The sequence below is a fragment of the Chiloscyllium plagiosum genome, unplaced genomic scaffold (genome assembly GCF_037043375.1).
Source record: "Chiloscyllium plagiosum isolate Xiang-an unplaced genomic scaffold, Cpla_swu_hap1 HiC_scaffold_7, whole genome shotgun sequence".
Taxonomy (NCBI): domain Eukaryota; kingdom Metazoa; phylum Chordata; class Chondrichthyes; order Orectolobiformes; family Hemiscylliidae; genus Chiloscyllium; species Chiloscyllium plagiosum.
Window position 1 is genome coordinate 48,057,180 of NW_028270145.1, and position 18,904 is coordinate 48,076,083.

General features: G+C 37.3%; 1 protein-coding gene across 4 annotated transcripts in view; it reads left to right on the forward strand.

Annotated features, from left to right (window-relative positions):
• LOC122551920 (titin) overlaps positions 1-18,904 on the forward strand; it is a 348,465-nt gene that overhangs the window by 211,755 nt on the left and 117,806 nt on the right. For all 4 annotated transcript variants that reach the window (XM_087988975.1, XM_087988977.1, XM_087988978.1 and 1 more), the window contains 13 exons: positions 1,626-1,691; positions 3,137-3,202; positions 6,098-6,169; positions 7,153-7,236; positions 8,365-8,448; positions 9,487-9,567; positions 11,161-11,244; positions 11,581-12,033; positions 12,809-12,883; positions 13,707-13,781; positions 14,190-16,469; positions 17,092-17,142; positions 18,122-18,517. In XM_087988975.1, coding sequence (XP_087845101.1) covers positions 1,626-1,691; positions 3,137-3,202; positions 6,098-6,169; positions 7,153-7,236; positions 8,365-8,448; positions 9,487-9,567; positions 11,161-11,244; positions 11,581-12,033; positions 12,809-12,883; positions 13,707-13,781; positions 14,190-16,469; positions 17,092-17,142; positions 18,122-18,517 — 3,867 coding nt within the window. The remainder of the gene's footprint in view (positions 1-1,625; positions 1,692-3,136; positions 3,203-6,097; positions 6,170-7,152; positions 7,237-8,364; positions 8,449-9,486; positions 9,568-11,160; positions 11,245-11,580; positions 12,034-12,808; positions 12,884-13,706; positions 13,782-14,189; positions 16,470-17,091; positions 17,143-18,121; positions 18,518-18,904) is intronic.

The following is an 18,904-nucleotide window of genomic DNA, read 5'->3' on the forward strand; positions in this document are numbered from 1 at the left end:
CCACAATAATCATCATACTGAATGGTGGTGCAGACTTTAAGGGCCAAATGTCTGCCTCCTGCATTCCTACTATCAGGTAGAAATCAATGTTGTCACTATAATGGAACAATGTGGACATGGTCATGGCTAGATCTGGATCGCGAGGCTTTACGGCTCCAATGAGGATATTGTAAGGCCCTCTATCCAGTAGCTTCAGCTTTTTTATTTTGCATATTACACAGAATAAATCAACTTAACTGAAGACGGTTGTCTGTGCTTCTGGGAACTCAACAAGAGGCTGAGGTGGATAGGCACATGACACTTGGAGATTGTATCAAATAGTTCAAGATTATCTATTGCATTAGTTCATTAGATTAATAGTTCAAGATTATTTCTTGCATGAAGGTATTGGGCTCAGCCGTTATTAAGGATGAGGATGTCCGTGAACTGTCACCCTTTATACTGGTTGTTTCATTTTCCACCATCATTGCTGGCTGAATGTGTAGACTGCAGAGCTGTAACCTGATCTATTGGTTGTGGAATTGCTTAACTCTATGCACTGTCTCCACTGTTTACTATGCATGCCATCCTGTGTTGTAGTTTTACTGTGTTGAGCCTTCACTTTTAGGCAGGTTTGGTGCTGTTTTTGGTTTGGCCTTCTGCATTGAACCAGGAGTGATCTCCTGGATTCATGGTAATACAGGAGTGACGTCTGTGCTCTGTCATGAGGTTGCACATTGCAGATGATTACAATATTGCTGCTATTGACAGTGCACATTGCCTCAAAGATGGCCAATTTTAAGTTGCTAAATCTGTAATGAATGTATGCATATTAACATAGTAGTAAATGCCTTGCAGCACAAGCCCAGTTGCAGTCATGATGTTCTTCAGAGGAGAACTGTTCAGTGAATACACAGTGTGCTCTTGCAGGAGTGTGAAAGTGCAGGACTATTGATTTACTTAGATTAGATTTAGATTACTTACAGTGTGGAAACAGGCCCTTCGGCCCAACAAGTCCACACTGATCCACCCACCCAGACCCACCCAGACCCATTCCCCTACATTTACCCCTTCACCTAACACTACAGGCAATTTAACTTGGCCAATTCACCTAACCATTATCAGATACTGGTGGATGTGGTTGCTTGGGAGGTGGGAGTTAATATGGTGTTTCCTTGGCCAGCTTTGGCTGGATTCCATAAGGACTCATAGACACTGAAGTCAATGTTCAACTCTTTGGATTGCCCTTTCCCAACTCTGTACCACTCTGTCTCTGCCAAATCTGTCCTGCTGAGGAGACAGGACACAACCAGAGATTGCAATGCTCTGGCCTAGGGCTTTGGCTGTTTGGTTTGTTTCAGTGAATATGACTGTTTTATTCAGTAACTAAAGGTCAGCTCTCCTAATTTTGGAACAGGTCCCCAGATGGGAATGAGAGGACTTCACGCGGTCAATCATGTACAGTGCGGCTTTATCATTGTCACTGTTTTTGTTTTAACCAATTTCTCCCTTAGTATGCAAATTGACAAAGCCACTCTGGATTGAATTCCTCTGTTAAGTATGTTTGTGTGATTTTAACTTCTTATTTTGATATCTTAATTATAAAATCATTGTACATTAAACTTAAAATTATGCTGTTTCTGTAGTGCCTGAAGTTCCTAAGAAGCCAGTTCCTGAACCATTGAAACCAAAGAAAGAGGTTCCAGAAAAAGGTACATTTAATTATTTATAGATCATGGAAATAATAGTAAGTAACTAATAATAGCAGGACCGTGCAGGTGGTGATGTTTGATGCATCTGCTGCTCTTGTCCTTCACGGTCGTAGAGGTTGCAGTCTGGAAAGTGTTCTTGATGGATGGTTGGTGAGTTATAGCAGTATGCCTTTTAGATGGCATTCACTGTGGCAACTGTGTGTCAGTAGTGAAGGGAGTGCTTGCTGAAAACGGCAGATGGGTAGTGGATCAGGTGGTTTGCTGTGTGCTGGATGCTGCCAAACGTCTTGAGTGTTTTTTGAAACTGCACCCAACCAGGCAAGTGGGAAGTATTCCTGATGAAGGGCTCCGGTCCGAAATGTTGATTTTCCTGCTCCTCGGATGCTGCCTGACCTGCTGTGCTCTTCCAGCAATACACACTCAACCTTGTAGATGAGGGACAGGCTTTGGGGAGTCAGGAGGAGAGTTACTCACTGCAGTATTCCTAGTTTCTGAACCGCTCTTGTAGACACAGTACTTATGTGGCCAGTTCAGTACAATTTCTGGTCTGTTGTAAGTGGCCTGGTTGTTGTTAGTGTGGGATGGTAATGCCATTGAACAGGAAAAAGTGATCATTAGAATCTGTCATGTTCAGGATGATCACTGTCTGGCACTGGCCCCTAGTGCAAATGTTGCAGCCACTTGTCAGCCCAAGCCTGGATTTTGTCCATGTCTTGCTGCATTTGGATATGGACTGTGCCATATATGAGGAGTGGTGATTGATGCAAAGCATTGTACAGTCATTTGCAAACATCAAACTTTTGCCCTTATGTTGGAGAGAGGGTCATTGATGAAGCAGCTAAAGTGTTTAAACTAAGGACACAGCCCTAAGGAGCATTTTTACAGATGACTGAACTCCATCAATGATTCCTGAAGAAGGGCTCATGCCCGAAACGTCGATTCTCCTGCTTCTTGGATGCTGCCTGACCTGCTGCGCTTTTCCAGCAACACATTTTCAGCTCTGATCTCCAGCATCTGCAGTCCTCACTTTCTCCTCCATCAATGACAACCATCCTCCTTTCTGCTTGGTATGATTCAAACTGGCGGAAGAGCATTCATCCTCTCTAATTGACCTCAATTTTACTTGGGTGCTTTGATATCATAGCCAGTCAACTGGTACCTTACTATCAACATCAGCGGAAAATGGAATGTAAGAATAAGGTAGCATTTTGGCACAGGCCCCCAGATGGGAATGAGAGCACTTCACTTGGTTTAACATGTGCAATGCGGCTTTATCTTTGTCGCTGTTTTGTTTTAACCAATTTCTCCCCCAGTATGCAAATTGACAAAGTCACTTTGGATTGAACTCCTCTGTTAAGTATGTTTGTGTGATTTTAACTTCTTGTTTTGATATCTTAATTATAAAATCATTGTGTATTAAACTTAACATTATACTGTCTCTTCAGTGCCAGAAGTTCCTAAGAAGCCAGTTCCTGAACCATTGAAACTAAAGAAAGAGATTCCAGAAAAAGGTACATTTAATTTTTTATAGATCATGGAAATAATAGCAGGTAACATTTTTTTAACTAATAGTTGGAATCTATGCACACTGGCTGCCCAGCATTGATTTTCAGTCCCTAATTACCCTGGTGAAGCTAATGGAAAGCTATCTTCTTAATCTGATACATTCCTTGGGGGGTCAGTACAGCCACGGTGCTGTTAGAAAGGGCCTGTCAGGTTTTTAGCCCTGCAGTATATTTCCAAGTCAGGATGGTGTGAGTCTTGGAGAGGGCCATGCAGGTGATGATGTTTGATGCATCTGCTGCACTTTTCCTTCACGATCGTGGAGGTTGCAGTTTGGAAAATGTTTTTGATGGAAGGTTGGTGAGTTAGAACAGTATGTATTTTAGATGGCACACAGTGCGGCAACTTGTAGATGATGGACAGCCTTTGGGGAATCAGGAGGTGAGTTACTTGCTGCATATTCCTAGCTTCTGACCTGCCCTTCAATTCACAGTACTTATGTGGCCAATCAAATTCAATTTCTGGTCTTTTGTAAGTGGCCTGGTTGTTGATAGTGTGGTATAGTAATGCCATTGAACAGGAAAAAGTGATAGTTAGATCCTGTCCTGTTCAGGATGATCACTGTTTGGTGCTTGCCACTGGTGCAAATGTTACAGCCACTTGTCAACCCAAGCCTGGATATTGTCCAGGTCTTCTTGCATTTGGATATGGGTTGTGCCATATACGAGGAGTAGTGACTGATGCAGAGCATTGTGCGGTCATCTGTGAACATTCTGACTTCTGACCTTATGCTGGAGAGAAGGTCATTGATGAAGCAGCAGAAGATGGTTGGGCCAAGGACACTGCCCTGAGGAACTTCTACAGAGATGTCCTGCAACTGAAATGACTCATCTGTAACAACAACAACCATCTTCCTTTCTGCTAGGTATGATTCCAACCAGTGGAAGAACATTCATCCTAAGTCCTGTTGACTCCAGTTCTGCTTGGGTGCTTTGATATCATACTTGGTCAACTGGTACCTTACTATCAAGATCAGGGGAAAATGGAATACAAGAGTAGGGCAACTTTGCAGCAGCCAAATTGATCATTTGCAAGCCCATATTTGGAATACTGTATGTAGCTTTATTCATTTTATTTGGAAAAATAGGTACAATTGATTGTGCTACTTAGAGGTTTAGCCAACTCAGTCTTTGAATGAAGGAGTTAACTTGTGAAGAATGGTTGAACGGATTGGGCCGAAATCCACTGGGGTTTGGAAGAATGTAGTGTTCTTCGTGAAATGTTCAAGATCTTGAAGGGACTGGGTAAGATGGATACCAGAAAGCCTTTCCTTTTGTGGGAAAGACTATAAGTGCAGGGCTTAGGTTAAGATTAAAGAGTCTTCTTTTTAAGGCAGAGATCAAGAGTTTTTCTATTGGAGGGTAGTTAGAGTCTGAAAGGTTTTGAGAGACAGGGCTGTCTAGGATTATGTAGACAGGAAAATTGAGCTGAGACCACAACCACAACACTAATCGTATTCAATGGTGGAACAGATTTGAAAGGCCAACTGGCCTTCTCCTGCATTCCTATTATCAGGTACACATCAATGTTGTCACTTTAATGGAACAACGTGAATAGGGTCATGGCTGGTTCTGGACCACAAGGCTTTACGACTCCAATCAGGATGTTGTAAGGCCCTGTATCCAGTGATTTCAGCTGTTTCTTCCTAGCACATAGAATGAATCAACTTGATTGAAGACAGCTATCTGTGCTGCTGGGATCTCACCAAGAGATTCAGGTGGATAGGCCACATGACACCTTTTTCTGAAGATGGTATCAAAGAGCTCTGGATTATCTTTTGCGCTGAGGTGTTGGGCTCAGCCGTTATTGAGGATGGGGATGTTTATGAACTGTCCCATTTCCACAGGTTGTTTCATTTTCCACCATCATTCCCTGGCTGAACATGTCGGACTGCAGAGCTGTGACCTGGTCTATTGGTTGTGGAATTGCTAAACTCTGTGTACTGTCTCCACTGTTTGCCACGCATGTCATCCTGTGTTGTAGTTTTACTCTATTCAGACCTCACTTTTAGAAAGGTTTAGTACTGTTTTTGGGTTGCCTTTTGTTGTTCCTTATTGAACCAGGATTGATTTCCTGGCTTCATGGCAATGCAAGAGTGAAGTCTGTGCTCTGTCATGAGATTGCGCACTGCAAAATGATTACAATATTGCTGCTATTTGGCAGTGCATATTGCCTCAAGGATACCAGGTTTTCAGCTGCTGAATCTGTATTGAATCTCTGCATTTCAGCATGGTACTAATGTCTTGCAACACAGGTCCAGTTAACAGTCGCGATGTCCTTCAGAACAGGCCTATTCAGTGAATATACTGTTTGCCCTTGCACGAGAGTAAAAATGCAGGAGTATTGATTTATTGGCCACTGGTGGAAGGTGGTGTTTGGTAGGCCTGATTCTATGAGGACTCACAGACACTGGAGTCAATCTTCCAGCTCCATGGGTTGTTCCTTCCCAACTCTATATCGCTGTGTCACTGCCAAATCTGCCCTGCTGAGGGGACAGGATATAGCCAAAGGTTGCAATGCTTCGGCCTAGGGTTTTGGCTGTTTGGTTTGTTCAGTGAAAATGACTGTGTAATGCAGTAGCTAAGATCAGCTCCCCTAATTTTAGCACAGGTCCCCAAATGGTAACGAGAGGACTTCACTCGGTCAAATAGGTACCATGTTATTAATGTCGTTGTTTTGTTTTAACCAATTTCTCCCCTGGTATGTGTAATGTGGATTGACAAAGTCACTTCAGATTGAATTCCCCTGTTATGTATGTTTGTGTGATTTTAGTGTCTTGTTTGGATATTTTAATTATAAAATCATTGTATGTTAAGCTTCTTAACATTATACTGTTTCTATAGTGCCAGAAGTTTCTAAGAAGCCAGTTCCTGAACCATTGAAACCGAAGAAAGAGGTGGTGGCTCCTGAGAAAGGTCTGCATTTCCTTTTCTTGTTCCATATGTTGGAAATACTTATGGGGAGTCTGGATGCATTAGATACGAAGGGCCTATTTAGCTTGGCATAGAAATCAGTGACTATGGGGCATAAATTGAAAATAATTAGTAGGACAGTTGAGATGAGGTAAGCTTATTTTTCCATCAGAAGTTGTTTAGGTGCTGAACGGCATCACCTGAAAAGGTACGAAACAGAAGCTCAACTCATTGAAGCAGTGGGTGGATATGCACCAAAAGTGCTGTAACCTGCAGAGCTACAGATCAAAGTCTTTAAAGAGGGATTAGACTGAACTGCTCATTTATTGGCTGACACAGTCAATGTGGACCAAGTGACCAATTTCTGTACCATAGAAATACCATGACATTTGTGATTTCTAATAAGATAGGGTAATGATCATTGGCTGTTATAGCATATCAAGTGTCATATTTAGGTAAACTCTTATACCCTATATTTCTAAGTCTGTTTTTGTGTTGTGACAATACTATCATTAGCTCTCATTGCTGGCTTTATATTATTTGAATTGTGTGCTGAAACATGTTCATTGCAGTTCAGTTCATTGTGAGTTGAGCTCTCAAAGGTGCTGTATTATTGAATACATGCAGTTTTGTTTGACAACCAATTTTAGTGCACACAATGAACTGATTTAATTCTTTCTAAGAACATATCACATTATTATAACATGACTAATTATTATTTATGCTATAACTCACTCAAATAGTTTGCAACATTTTAACACTGGACCAGGGAGAAGATGAAATGTACCTGTCATAAAGGAGCTTTTTAAGCGTTTGTTCGTCATAAGAAAGTTCAATGTTAAACTTCTTTAATGCTCACTTATTTTTATGTATGAAATATTCATCATTTGGTACATTAACCATGTTGTGCATGTGTTCAATGTAAATTTCTTCTTGTGAAAGTATTCTTTGTTATTTACTTTTTTAAAAAAAATTGTTTTTAAAAGTGCCCGAGATTCCTATGAAGCCAGTTGCTGAGGCTAAAGCAGTAACCGTTCCAAGAAAAGTTGAGAAGCCTGCACCAGAAGAAGGTAAAATGAGAAAATAGCACAATGGGGCAAATGCAACTTGGGCAGGGACGCAATCTGGATATGAATGCATTGGGCAGAGTAATAATAATTAGCTGTCCACTTTTGTTGCTCCTGCCAAAGTTAAATTTCTTCCCTATGTTTGAGATCGACATTTCTTGGAAGAAATGTTCTTTTACTTCTTTAAAGTTTCTTTATTTTTAACTTATGGGTGTTTCTATTACCTCTTTCATGTTTAGTGATAAAAGTGTTCATTGATATGTTATGACGTTGAATTGTGATTGTCTTTTTGTTACTTTTCGAAGTATCATTTTGTCTTGTTATGTTTCCTGTTAAAAATATACAACTAAAATTTACATTCAAATTATCTAGATGGAAAATATCATAAATAATACAAAATATTTGTTATGTGGAACATGAGAATAAATGTAGAATTATTTTCTTAGATTATAATAATTTTATTCTCATGCTTCTTTTTTATGACAATTCTAAAGGTAGATGATGCTCATTAAGGGGAGGAATGTTTGTGCTAGGGAATGGAATAATTCGATTTCAAGCATCCATACTTAGTATCTAGTATCCTATTAAAATTCCACAAATAATGTACATTAATCATCAAGCTTTAGTTAAAACAAAACTGTGCTACACTAGTTCTTAAAATTTCTCAAAATTGCTTTGTTCGCTCAAAGGTAAATTGCTCATGTTATCTCACCAAGTAGATTTCTGTGCTGTGGGCTCATGCTCCACAAGAACTGGATTCAAATTATCCAACATCATTTGGTATAGGACCGTCATATCAACAGCAATTTTCCATTTATTCAATCTGGCTTCAGTTTGAAACTAGGTTACAAAGATGAAGGGAAAATGCGTAATGAATTATATCATTCAACTTTTCTTATCAGAATTTTTAATATAAATTTTAAAACATCCCTTTTGTAGTCATAGCATCTTTCAAAGTAAAATACTTAATCAGTTTGAATAATCTTCCAATTGTACCTAATGTCATCTAGATTTTAACCAGTACAAAACAATGCAGCTTCATGTTTATTTGTTTACTCTCTTATGTTTATGTGTCTTATGTTGTCCTTCTCTTATTGAATACTTAATTTATTTTAAAAACAATATTTGAAGTGCTTCAAGTTGACAAGAGGGCTCCACCAGCACCCATCCCTGTTTCAAGATCAGTCTTAATCACTCCAGAAAAGGACAGAAAAGGTACAGAATTAGCCAAGCATTTTGCTGTTTGAAAAAAAAGTGCAAGTACAAACATTCAGTTCTCTCCTGAACACTACCAGTGCTCAGCTGGTTCACCAAAATTCTTTTTGTGTAATGTTGATGTCTTATGTTTCAATGTCTATGATGTAATTTAATAACGTGCTATTGTGTCATCTTGAAATACTCGTTCTGTTTTCGAGTCTTGGAGTCATTACAGCACAGAAGGATGCCACTTGTATTGAATCCACACTGATGAACAATCTAGACCGACCCAAACCTTCTTTCTGCCCAAGAAATCTTTAAACTTTTTTTTAAAGTAAGTCCCTATCCAATTTCCTTTTAAAATCATTCATTGTCTCCAACTCATAGGCAGTGAGTTCTGGGTCATTACCACTCCTGGCATAAGCAAGTTTTTCCTTGCATTCCAGTTTCATTTCTTACATAAAACCTTAGCTCTATGTCCCCCAAACCTTGTATAATCTGTCAGTGGGAACAACTGGCATTCATAATCTTTTACACCACCATCAGATCTTTCCTCAGCCTTATTTCATAAAAGAGAACAAACCACCTTCTCCAACCTAACATTGTAGCTAGATTTCCTCATTCTTAGATCTCTCAAGAAAGTGTTGGGCCTGAACTTGGACATTTTCTCAACTTACATGCCCACTCCCCTCCCAATTTGTTCTAATGCTGTGAACTGTCTTCACTGAAGCTTCCTGCCACAGAAAATGCCTGCCTGTGCCAGCCAACCAGGTAGCTGGTTCAGCCTAGAGGCTGGGAAGCAATATATAAATAATGCCTAGAAGCAAAAATCACTGGCTGGTTACATTTGTAACTATCTTCATGTTCATTATGTCTATCAGGTATTAGCTGTAACTGTCAATGTTGTTTGTCTGTGATATTTTATGTTAGTATCAACCACTGTACTCAATTCCATTATGTGTATCAAGTATTAGTTCTTACTGTCAATGTTGTTTATCTGTGGTATTTTATGCTAGTAACTTCTGTACAGTCTAAAGCTGTGTGTTATTGTTCAAGTCCCTGAGGTTATGAAAAGTTCCATTTATGAAGAAATTATGGACATCCGTTATGAAGAAAAATCAAACATTTCTTTTAAAGGTATATTTAAAAAAAGCTTTACCTTTGTGGACTGCTGTTCTTTTAATTCTTATTGTGTTCCAGTGTTATGCTGGCTCTTCTACTTAAATGACTTTCATACTTATAATTTTGTATCTTATGTCTTGCCCTGTCTGTTATTATGTTATTGACATGTTGTGTTTAAAAATATTTCTTGACTCTTTGTAAGTGTTTGTACTATGCATTAACTGAAATGAGTTATTTTTAGCAACAACAAGCACATTTAAGGCATCTTTTAAGGTCTAAAATGCTCCAAAGCACGTTTCAAATTAGAAAATAATAAATGAATCAGTTACTGAAGAATGGAGGGAACGAACAAAATGCTGGTTAAAGTGATGAGATTTGAGGGGGGTTTTAATAGGAAGAAATAAGAGGTGCATGGAGAGAATTCCAGACACTAGAATTTAGGTGGCTGTAGTATCTGATTCTGGCAGGCTTTTGGGACGCAAAATAAATTAGAGCATTCAGCTACTTAGATGGGGAGAATACAGTGCTGAAAAAAAAGAAGCAGGGTGAATCTATCTAAAGCATTGAACACAAGCATGTTGGGAGCTCAAACTTCTCAGAGTTCTCTTCATCTACTTCCACTTGTGAGAGTTTTTTTTGGCTGAAATCTTATATGTATGCAAGGTTTTGGCCCACATATGGTTCAAAGTGAGAAAAAATCTGAAGCTATTCAGTCACTTATATTTTAAATTCAATGGAGAATTTGTCAAAGCTGGATTTTACAGTATAGTGTTGTGCAATTAACAGCCAAAGGGATGGAAGATGGGAGATCAGAAAGATATCCTTGGAGCCAACAAGTGCAGAGACCACTAAAAGAGTATGTAGGGATTTGTGCACCATTTAGTTGAAGGTTGAATTGGATAGAATTTGTAATTCAGAAGATGTGGGCCTGAAATTTAAATTATGACCAATGGTATCAAGACAGAAATTAGTTTAAATCTTTACAAACTTTTTTTTTACCAAGAGGTGAACTTTCCTAGAATCATGGTTAAATGTCCTTGGAGTACTATACTCTACTATACTCTAGTCTCCAAGTTATGAAAATAATGCAGAATGTTAAAAAAAAGGATGGTACCAGATCAGAAAGGTTGTAGCTATCAGGAAAGATTGAAGAGGACAGAACATTTTCCCTAGAAAAAACCAGGCTTTATAACAATGAAGGGAATTAGTGGAATAGGTACAATGGAGGTGTTTCCACTTGTGGAACAGCCAAAACTAGAGGACATAAGTATGACATGGTCATTATTAAATCCCGTAAGGAACTCAAGAAAAAAATGACTTCACTTTCAGAAATTGCCACTATCTAGAACAGCTGAGACAAAAAAGGGGATTTTTAAAGGGGCAGCAGGATAAGTACCTGAAGGACAAAGGTACAGAAATATATGCAAATAGGATTCAATAAAATAGGCTGGACAGAAGGTGAAGCATAAACACCAGCTTGTTTCAGTGTTGTAACTTCCATTTAGTTTTACTGCATGAAAATTGCAGTGTTATTAAAAAAAAATACTGTTTGCTTTTCAAGAAATAAGTTTAATGCGACTTACAAAAGTTTTAATAATGTCTTTAAAGTGCCTAAGGTTGCCAAGAAACGTGTGCCTGAAAAAGTTGTGCCAATCACATTTGCAGAAAGCAAAGAGATTACTCCAGTAAAAGGTACAGAAGTGGTAGTACCTTCATTTTTGTGGTCTTCTCACAGTTAATACTAATAGTAACTTTAATGTCTCATGAGCTTCATCCAATAACAAGTAATAAGTTGTATTTTCATGTTGTCATTTTTATCATTACACCTTTCTTTTCTTGTTTTTTTAATTGTCTTCAATGATTTGGTTTGGTGATGACCTTGTCTGACTTTTGTTTTACATCTTTATTTTTACAACTGTGTTGTGGTGTTGTTACTTTATCTTTTGTAGTAACATTTATGTCATCTTATACTCTTCAAATCTAAACCATTAACTAAAATACTAAAAACTTTTTCTTCAAACTCTGAAGCTTTCAAGAAGACTTTACATAAAGAAATTATTGAAGCTGACAAGCCTATTTCATATGATGAAATTATTGAGCCTGAGGAGGTTGTTTTACATGAAGAAAAGATTCAGTTTGAAGAGGAAATTGCTGAGGGCGATGAAGAAATTTTATATGAGGAAAGCATTGAGTTCGATGAGATGGTCTTGCCTGAAGAAACTTTTGAAGCTGACAATGTCATTTTGCCTGAGGATGTTGTTGAGGCAGATCAGATTTTGCATCGAGAAATTGTTGAAGCTGACAAGGCGACTTTATATGAGCCAAGTATTGAAATCAGTGAAATGCCTTTACGTGAGGAAACTGCTCCATTTGACAAAATTATTTCACCTCAAAGAATCATTGAGGCTGAAGAGAAAACTTTACGTGAAGATATCATTGAGGTCACACGTCCAAAAAAAGAGAAAACTATTACAGAGCAAGGTATAGACCTGATTTGATAGAAGAGAGTATTCTAAAACAATTGCAGTATCCCACCAACCAGTGCAAATATTTATGGCATTTTGATTTTCTCATACCTTCTTTGGGAAACTCTGTTTAGTTATATACTGATGTCTCCAATGTGGATATCTAAATTTCAAATATTCTCCAGTTACATTATTGTTTCTTGTCTTCTGTTTACATCACGCTTTCACATTTATTCTGTAATGTAAGAGTTTATGAATTCTAACATTTTTAGAAATTCCTTACTAAACTTAAACTTTGCAGAATTAGCTAGTTAAAAAATCACTTAGGCAATAGTTAATGTTTGCCATATTGTGTGAACATTACTAGGGCCCATTAGGGACATGACCCATTTTTTGCAGTGTAGAACAATAAGCGCTTATTTACAGGAACCAAGACTGGAGACTAATCAGCTGTAATTATGCTATATCAAATCAAAATATACTAAAAAAAACTTCTACCCTGCAAATTCTGTTTGACCTGATAGGACATTCACTGGTAGAATTTTCTAGGCTCTTTTCATAGGCTACCATTTCTTGTTATATTATCTTTACAGTTTATAGTTCTGTGCAAGTTGTATTCCATTATAGTGAATATTAATGCTTGAATGTTCTTTTTTAAACCTTTATTTAACAAATTTAAAGCATTGTGTTTACTGTCCTTTACTTTTGATATATTTGATTGTCTGTTATTAATGTTGGCAGTGATTTAGGTCATATACACACTAAATATTTCAACAAAATATTTTTTTAAGTGACTACATTTGTTGAGAAGATTGAACCTATAGGAGTCACTGCTCCAGTGAAACAAGATTTGGAACCAGAGGAAGGTACACAAATGAGTGTCACTCATTGTTTTGTGTCACTGGTGCCAAATCCATGAAGCATTCTACATTTTAATACCCTTCATTTTCATCACATCTTCTCATCTGCAGTTTGTCTTTCTTGCAATTCATTATTTCATTGCTTTATTGAATATGCTTGCTTTTGAATATATTTTGTTCCTTTATTCATCTGTCCCTTTTTAAAACCTTGTTCCCTGAGTATCATTCGTATACTCTAATTAGTGAAAGAGAATTTTTGATGAAAGGAAACTATGTTAGCCACATATACAATTTAACTATGAAAAGTGAAAATCAACCCTGACCTAACTAATTACTGAATATTATTACTGTTGCAAGGCTCTAGTTTTTAATAATAGTTAACATGCCATGTAATTTTAATGTAAGCAAATTTTCCAGTTTTAAATGTGTAATTCTCGTGTTCAATCTCTATATATACCATCCATTCTCAAGATCCATTCTCAATAATTTCACACTTCTAAGATTTCTATATAAAAATGATTGAACTGTTGGCCAATTAGGAAGCATGCCTGAATGCTGCAGGAAAGAATACTTCAATTTCTTTCTCCCCTCTAATTGATGACCTGGGTGATCTTGCAAATTCAGCATTAGGTGGAAACAGAAAAGGAAATATGGTCAAATTAGACTGGTGCTGAATTCTAATTGATAAGGTATGGTAGTTTCTGAATCAGGGGACAAATACCTAAGAATTTAAGATACTTTTCATATTCTGAAGGACAACGTTCCATGTAATTATGTATTTGGAGATTTGACTCTATTACTAACAAACGTTTTGACATTGTTTTTAAAGTGTTTGAAGAGGAGGAAGTACCTGTCACTACAGTTCCCATTTCTGCACCAGGACCAGTCAAGAAACCTGTGAAAGGTACATTTTTTATCAGAAGTTTGGATCTTATTTTATAATTGTAAATGTGAAAATACTTAACTGTAAAATATGGTGATTTACAACTCAAGTTTTCTTTTAGTGTTAAATGTAAGATTATATAGAATTTATGTCCACAGGTTTCTAAATGTTGTGTGCTGGTTGTATCAAATTGTCTCTTGAGTCTATAAAAAAAGTTACAATTGATGTATCTTGTCTTTTGTGATACTCTTTGTTAATGTGTATATTTGTAAATTTTGCTGTCTATGGATACGTTTTACAGTGTCTTTTAATTTGGTGAACATTGCTGTAAATTTGGAGATTTTGACATTGGTTTTGTTAACTGTTCTTTTAGGGAATTACAAAAAAGTCTTTTTATTTGTTGCTAAATTAAATGTGAAACCTTTATAGCTGCAGAACAACTCAAGCCGTCTTTGAAAGTAAAAACTACAGTCAAAGTTCGAAAGGAAGTAGAAGATATTATAGAAATTCCAGTACTGAAGAAAATTAGTAAGGTTTACAAGGATGAGAAAGATGAAGACAAGGGTATTATACTAATGAAGGTTGATACCTCCCTGAAAGAAGAGGAAGTCTTAGAGGTAAAACTTAGAAAATCAACGCCAGGTCCTGAGGAAACAGAAGCTGATGAAGAATATAAATTGCCCAAGAAACCAGAAGTAATATTAAAAGAGAAAGAAACAGAAAGAGAAATAATATTACAGTTGGTTGATGAAATTCCTAAAATAGACAAAGGTAGTGGGGAAAGTGTAACCTTAAAAACACCAGATAAAGTTTCTGAACAAGATGATATATACAAGTTGCGAACAGCAAAGGTTAGTAAAGTACGATCCAAGGAAATGGATGAAGAGCCACGTGTACTACTTAAGAAACCTAAGGAGATCCGCAAACAAGAGAAAGATGCAGAAAAGGTACTACTGAGAAAACGTGATACAGTCCCTATAGAAGAAGCATTGAAAGAAAAACATATAATGTCAAAGAAATTACCCACATATGAGGATGAAATGAAAAAGCAAATAATATTGGAAAAAGTTGGTGAAGCGCCCAAAACTGAAAAACATAAAGAAAAGACTGTTGCTCTAACCATAACAGAACCAGTTCCTGTGGAGGTAGGACACAGAGAACAAATAACTGTAAAGTGTGATGAAGCTCCTGGCACAGAGAAGGAGAAGGAGAAAATCCTTCCATTGGACAAACCTATTAAAATCCCAAAGGAACGGGAAGGTGAAATCAAACATCTTCCTAAAATAGTTCATGAAAAGCCTAAGGTTATACCACCTCCTGAAGAAGGAGCACCTGAGAGTATAGAAATTTATCCAATCGAGCAGGTACCCAGGGAAGCTACTCCAGAAAAGCCTGTATCAAAATTACTGCCAAAGGTTATAGCAGAAGAGGCTACTGCTGTTTCCAAGGAAATATATGAAAAGAAAACAGTGCCCCCTAAAGGAAAACCTCATGTGACACCTTTAAAAATTGTTAAAGGGAAAGTTCCAGTCTCAAGAGACCAGGAAAAGACTTATGAGAAATTTGTAGAAAAAGAACCACAGAAGATTCACAAAGTGCCTGAGAAGGATGTGGCAGTTTATAAGCAAAAGCTACAAATTACCCCAACTAAAATTGATAAAGAAAAAGTATTAGCCAGCCAAGAACAAGAACCAGTGAAATTAGAAAAATGCCCCTCTGAAGAAATTCTACCTGATGAAAATGAATTGCAGAAGATACTGCAAGTTCCTGAAAAGCCATTGGTGATCCCGATAGAGAAAGTTGACGAAACACATCTTAAAATCAGAAAAAGACAAGAGCCAGTATTGGGAGAACAAAAGGATATTAAAGAGCTGAAAAAAGTTCCTTCAAAAGAAATCATAATGGAAGAAAAGCCACAGAAAATACCTGTAAAGAAAGCATTGACACCTAGAGATACATCTGATACCACACAGCTTAAAGTTGGAAAGGAGAAAGTGCCAATATCAGAAGAAAAAGATCAAGCACAGGTGAAGAAGATTCCATCAAAAGAAATAGTAGTGGAAGAAAAACTACAAAAAATACCTGTAAAGAAGGCATTGACACCTCGGGATGTATCTGACACAACACAGCTTAAAATTGGAAAGGGGAAAGTACCTGTATCTGAAGAAGAAAAGGATCGTGTACAGCTGACAAAGATTCCTTCAAAAGAAGTTGTTGTAGAAGAAAAGCCACAGAAACTGCCTGTAAAGAAAATATTGACACCCAGAGATACACCTGAGACAGCACATCTTAAATTTGGAAAGGGAAAGGTGCCAGAAGCAGAAGAAAAGGATCAAGTACAGTTTAAGAAGATCCCATCAAAAGAGGTTGCAGTGGAAGAGAAACCTCAGAAAATACCTGTAAAGAAAGTATTGACACCTCGAGATGTTGCACATTTTAAAGCCGGCAAAGGGGTTGTAGCTGTTGGTGAGAAAGAACATGAAATGGTACAAGTGACAAAAGTTCCTTCTGAAAGCATCTCAGCAGAAGAGGACTATGAAGTAGAATCAGAAGACGTATCAATAGAAGAACTGCAGGACAAGGAAGACTGGGATTGGGAACTAACTGAAGAAGAGGAGGAGTATGGCTCATCTGTTGATTGGGAACATGAAGATGCTGAAGAGCTTGAGGGTATAGTTGAGACTCCTTCAAAGCCTTACAAACGACGAGGTGAGATGGCTGCTGCTCATCTACCAAACTGATTGTTCATATCTTGTGCTTTGAAAAATGGATCAGTGTTCTTTGTTGTATATGTTCATCTTTGTCCATCACCTTTGTGTCTCCTGGCAATGCGGTTTGTGTTTATGTGCATGATGTACTGTAGTTATGAAAAATGTTTGCTCTAAAATTCATGTTTGTTGCTTGTGTTTGGTCCACGTAGTCCTATGCTTCCCAAGGGAAAATGTCTTAATTTACATTGTTTGCTATTAACAGAACTCTTGGTTAATTAAAATCATTTTTCATGTGCACCATTAAAGGCAGATGCTTCAGTAAACCTTCCAAATTGTTCAGTTTCACATCTTCTTCATTCAAAACTAATATTTTTTTTTTCATTTTAAATCTCCTTTGGCCGCATGAATAAGCCTTTGTTTCATATGTTAAATAAGTAGTACTGCCATTTTTTTGTGTTTATGTTATAGAAATTTATATATAAATTTTTTTCATTTAAATACAATACACTTTTTTCGCCTCATTGTTTCCACTCTAAGGATATTACAGAATCATTTTTACATATAGTAATTTGGAAGGATAGTCATGACATGCCGATAATTATGTTACTATCTCACTACAGATACTAAGGTACCAACTGATGAAGCCGGCAAGGGTAGAGGCATACTGAGAGGTGAGAGGGGACATTAACCACACAGTAACCACTATGAACAAATGCATGGTTGCACACATATACACTTTGTATCACAACCAGTAGTGAACAATTAGATGCCAACACATGCAGTAGTTTTCCAATGTACCACATCTATTTAGATTAATTAATGAATTACATTATTGTTAAGATGACGCTATTTAAATTTTGTTCATACATTAATGGAAAACTCAATTAAATACTATGGTACATTTCCATTATTTTGGCATTTTATTTGACATATTATTTGCATGACCTTCTGATTGCAGAAATGATTGATGGCTGCATAGACTGGATAGCAAACTATTGATTGATATTACATTGCTTAATGTTGCAAGAACTGCCCTGTCTTTATAACTTACAGCTCTATAATGAAATCACTGACATTTGTATAATCCTTTTTACTCAAGCACAAGTAATCAATTTGTATACTACATATGAATACTTGCTGTGACTGATTTTGGCAGATTGAGTAAATAACTAACTGGAAGAAACATTTGCAATGTTTATGTGTCATGATCATCTTTCTAACACATTAGTGCATGCATTTTTCTACTTGTGTGCAAAACCCAGTGTAGTGGACTGCACAGAATAGTTACTATTTACGCTGCCTGAAGACTGTGATTATGAAACACTGATACTCCTTGATGAATAGTGAATATATTATGCTGCAGTTATAGTGGCTGTATATCATGTAAACCTTACCACCTGAAAACATTATCGCATGATGAAAGGATGGGCTTCAATGCATCAACTTACCTCGAAGAACTAAAACCAAGTTTACAACATTTGGTGGTCTTAGTCAATTATATTGTTCTGCTTGCATCGCTATCATTTCTTTACCAAATGAAAATGGCACATGGCATCTCAGTGTCTGATTTGCATCAAACCATCTTCAGAAGCATGCACAAAAAAGCAACAAATAAAATCCAATGTATTTGTGTTCAACTCTAAATTTTAGTGAGAAAGACACCATCACCTGGAGACGGAGACAGGAAATCACTTAAACCAGGAGGAGGAAGGCCACCCTCAGAAGAACCACCTTTTGCAGGGTTCCAGCTTAAAGCAGTCCCACTGAAATTTGTGAAAGAGCTTAAAGATATCGTGCTGGAAGAAGCTGAATCTATAGGGTCTTCGGCCGTGTTTGAATGTCAGATCTCCCCATCTACAGCATTAACATCTTGGATGAAAGATGGAGGCACTGTGAGGGAAGGCCCTAAATACAAGTTTACCGCTGATGGCAAAGATAGAAAGTTGCATATCATTGACGTGCAGCTTTCAGATACTGGTGAATATAGCTGTGTAGGTCGCCTCGGCAAACAAGAAAAGACATCTACAGCAAAACTAATTGTCGAAGGTATTTTTCATTGCTGTTTGATATATTGCACAGCACAAAGCAAGAACAAGCTTTGCGTAATGTACTAATATAATTCAATCCTGTTGAATTTAATTGTTAAGCTCAAATGGTCATGCATATACAGAGGAACTCGATTATCCAGCATTCGATTACTGAATTTCGGATTATCCAAACAAAATCGCAAAGTCCCAATTCTTGGCTAACTATGTTATCCGGCATTCGATGATCCAGCATTCGACTAACGGATTGAAATACTCCCCACCCATATCCTTCGGGTAATCGAGATTCCTCTGTAATTACACAAAGTATACTAGATAGAATGGAAAGCTTTTAAACATTTTTTATAAAATTAATACTTCGCTTATTACAGAGAGTTCATTGATATTA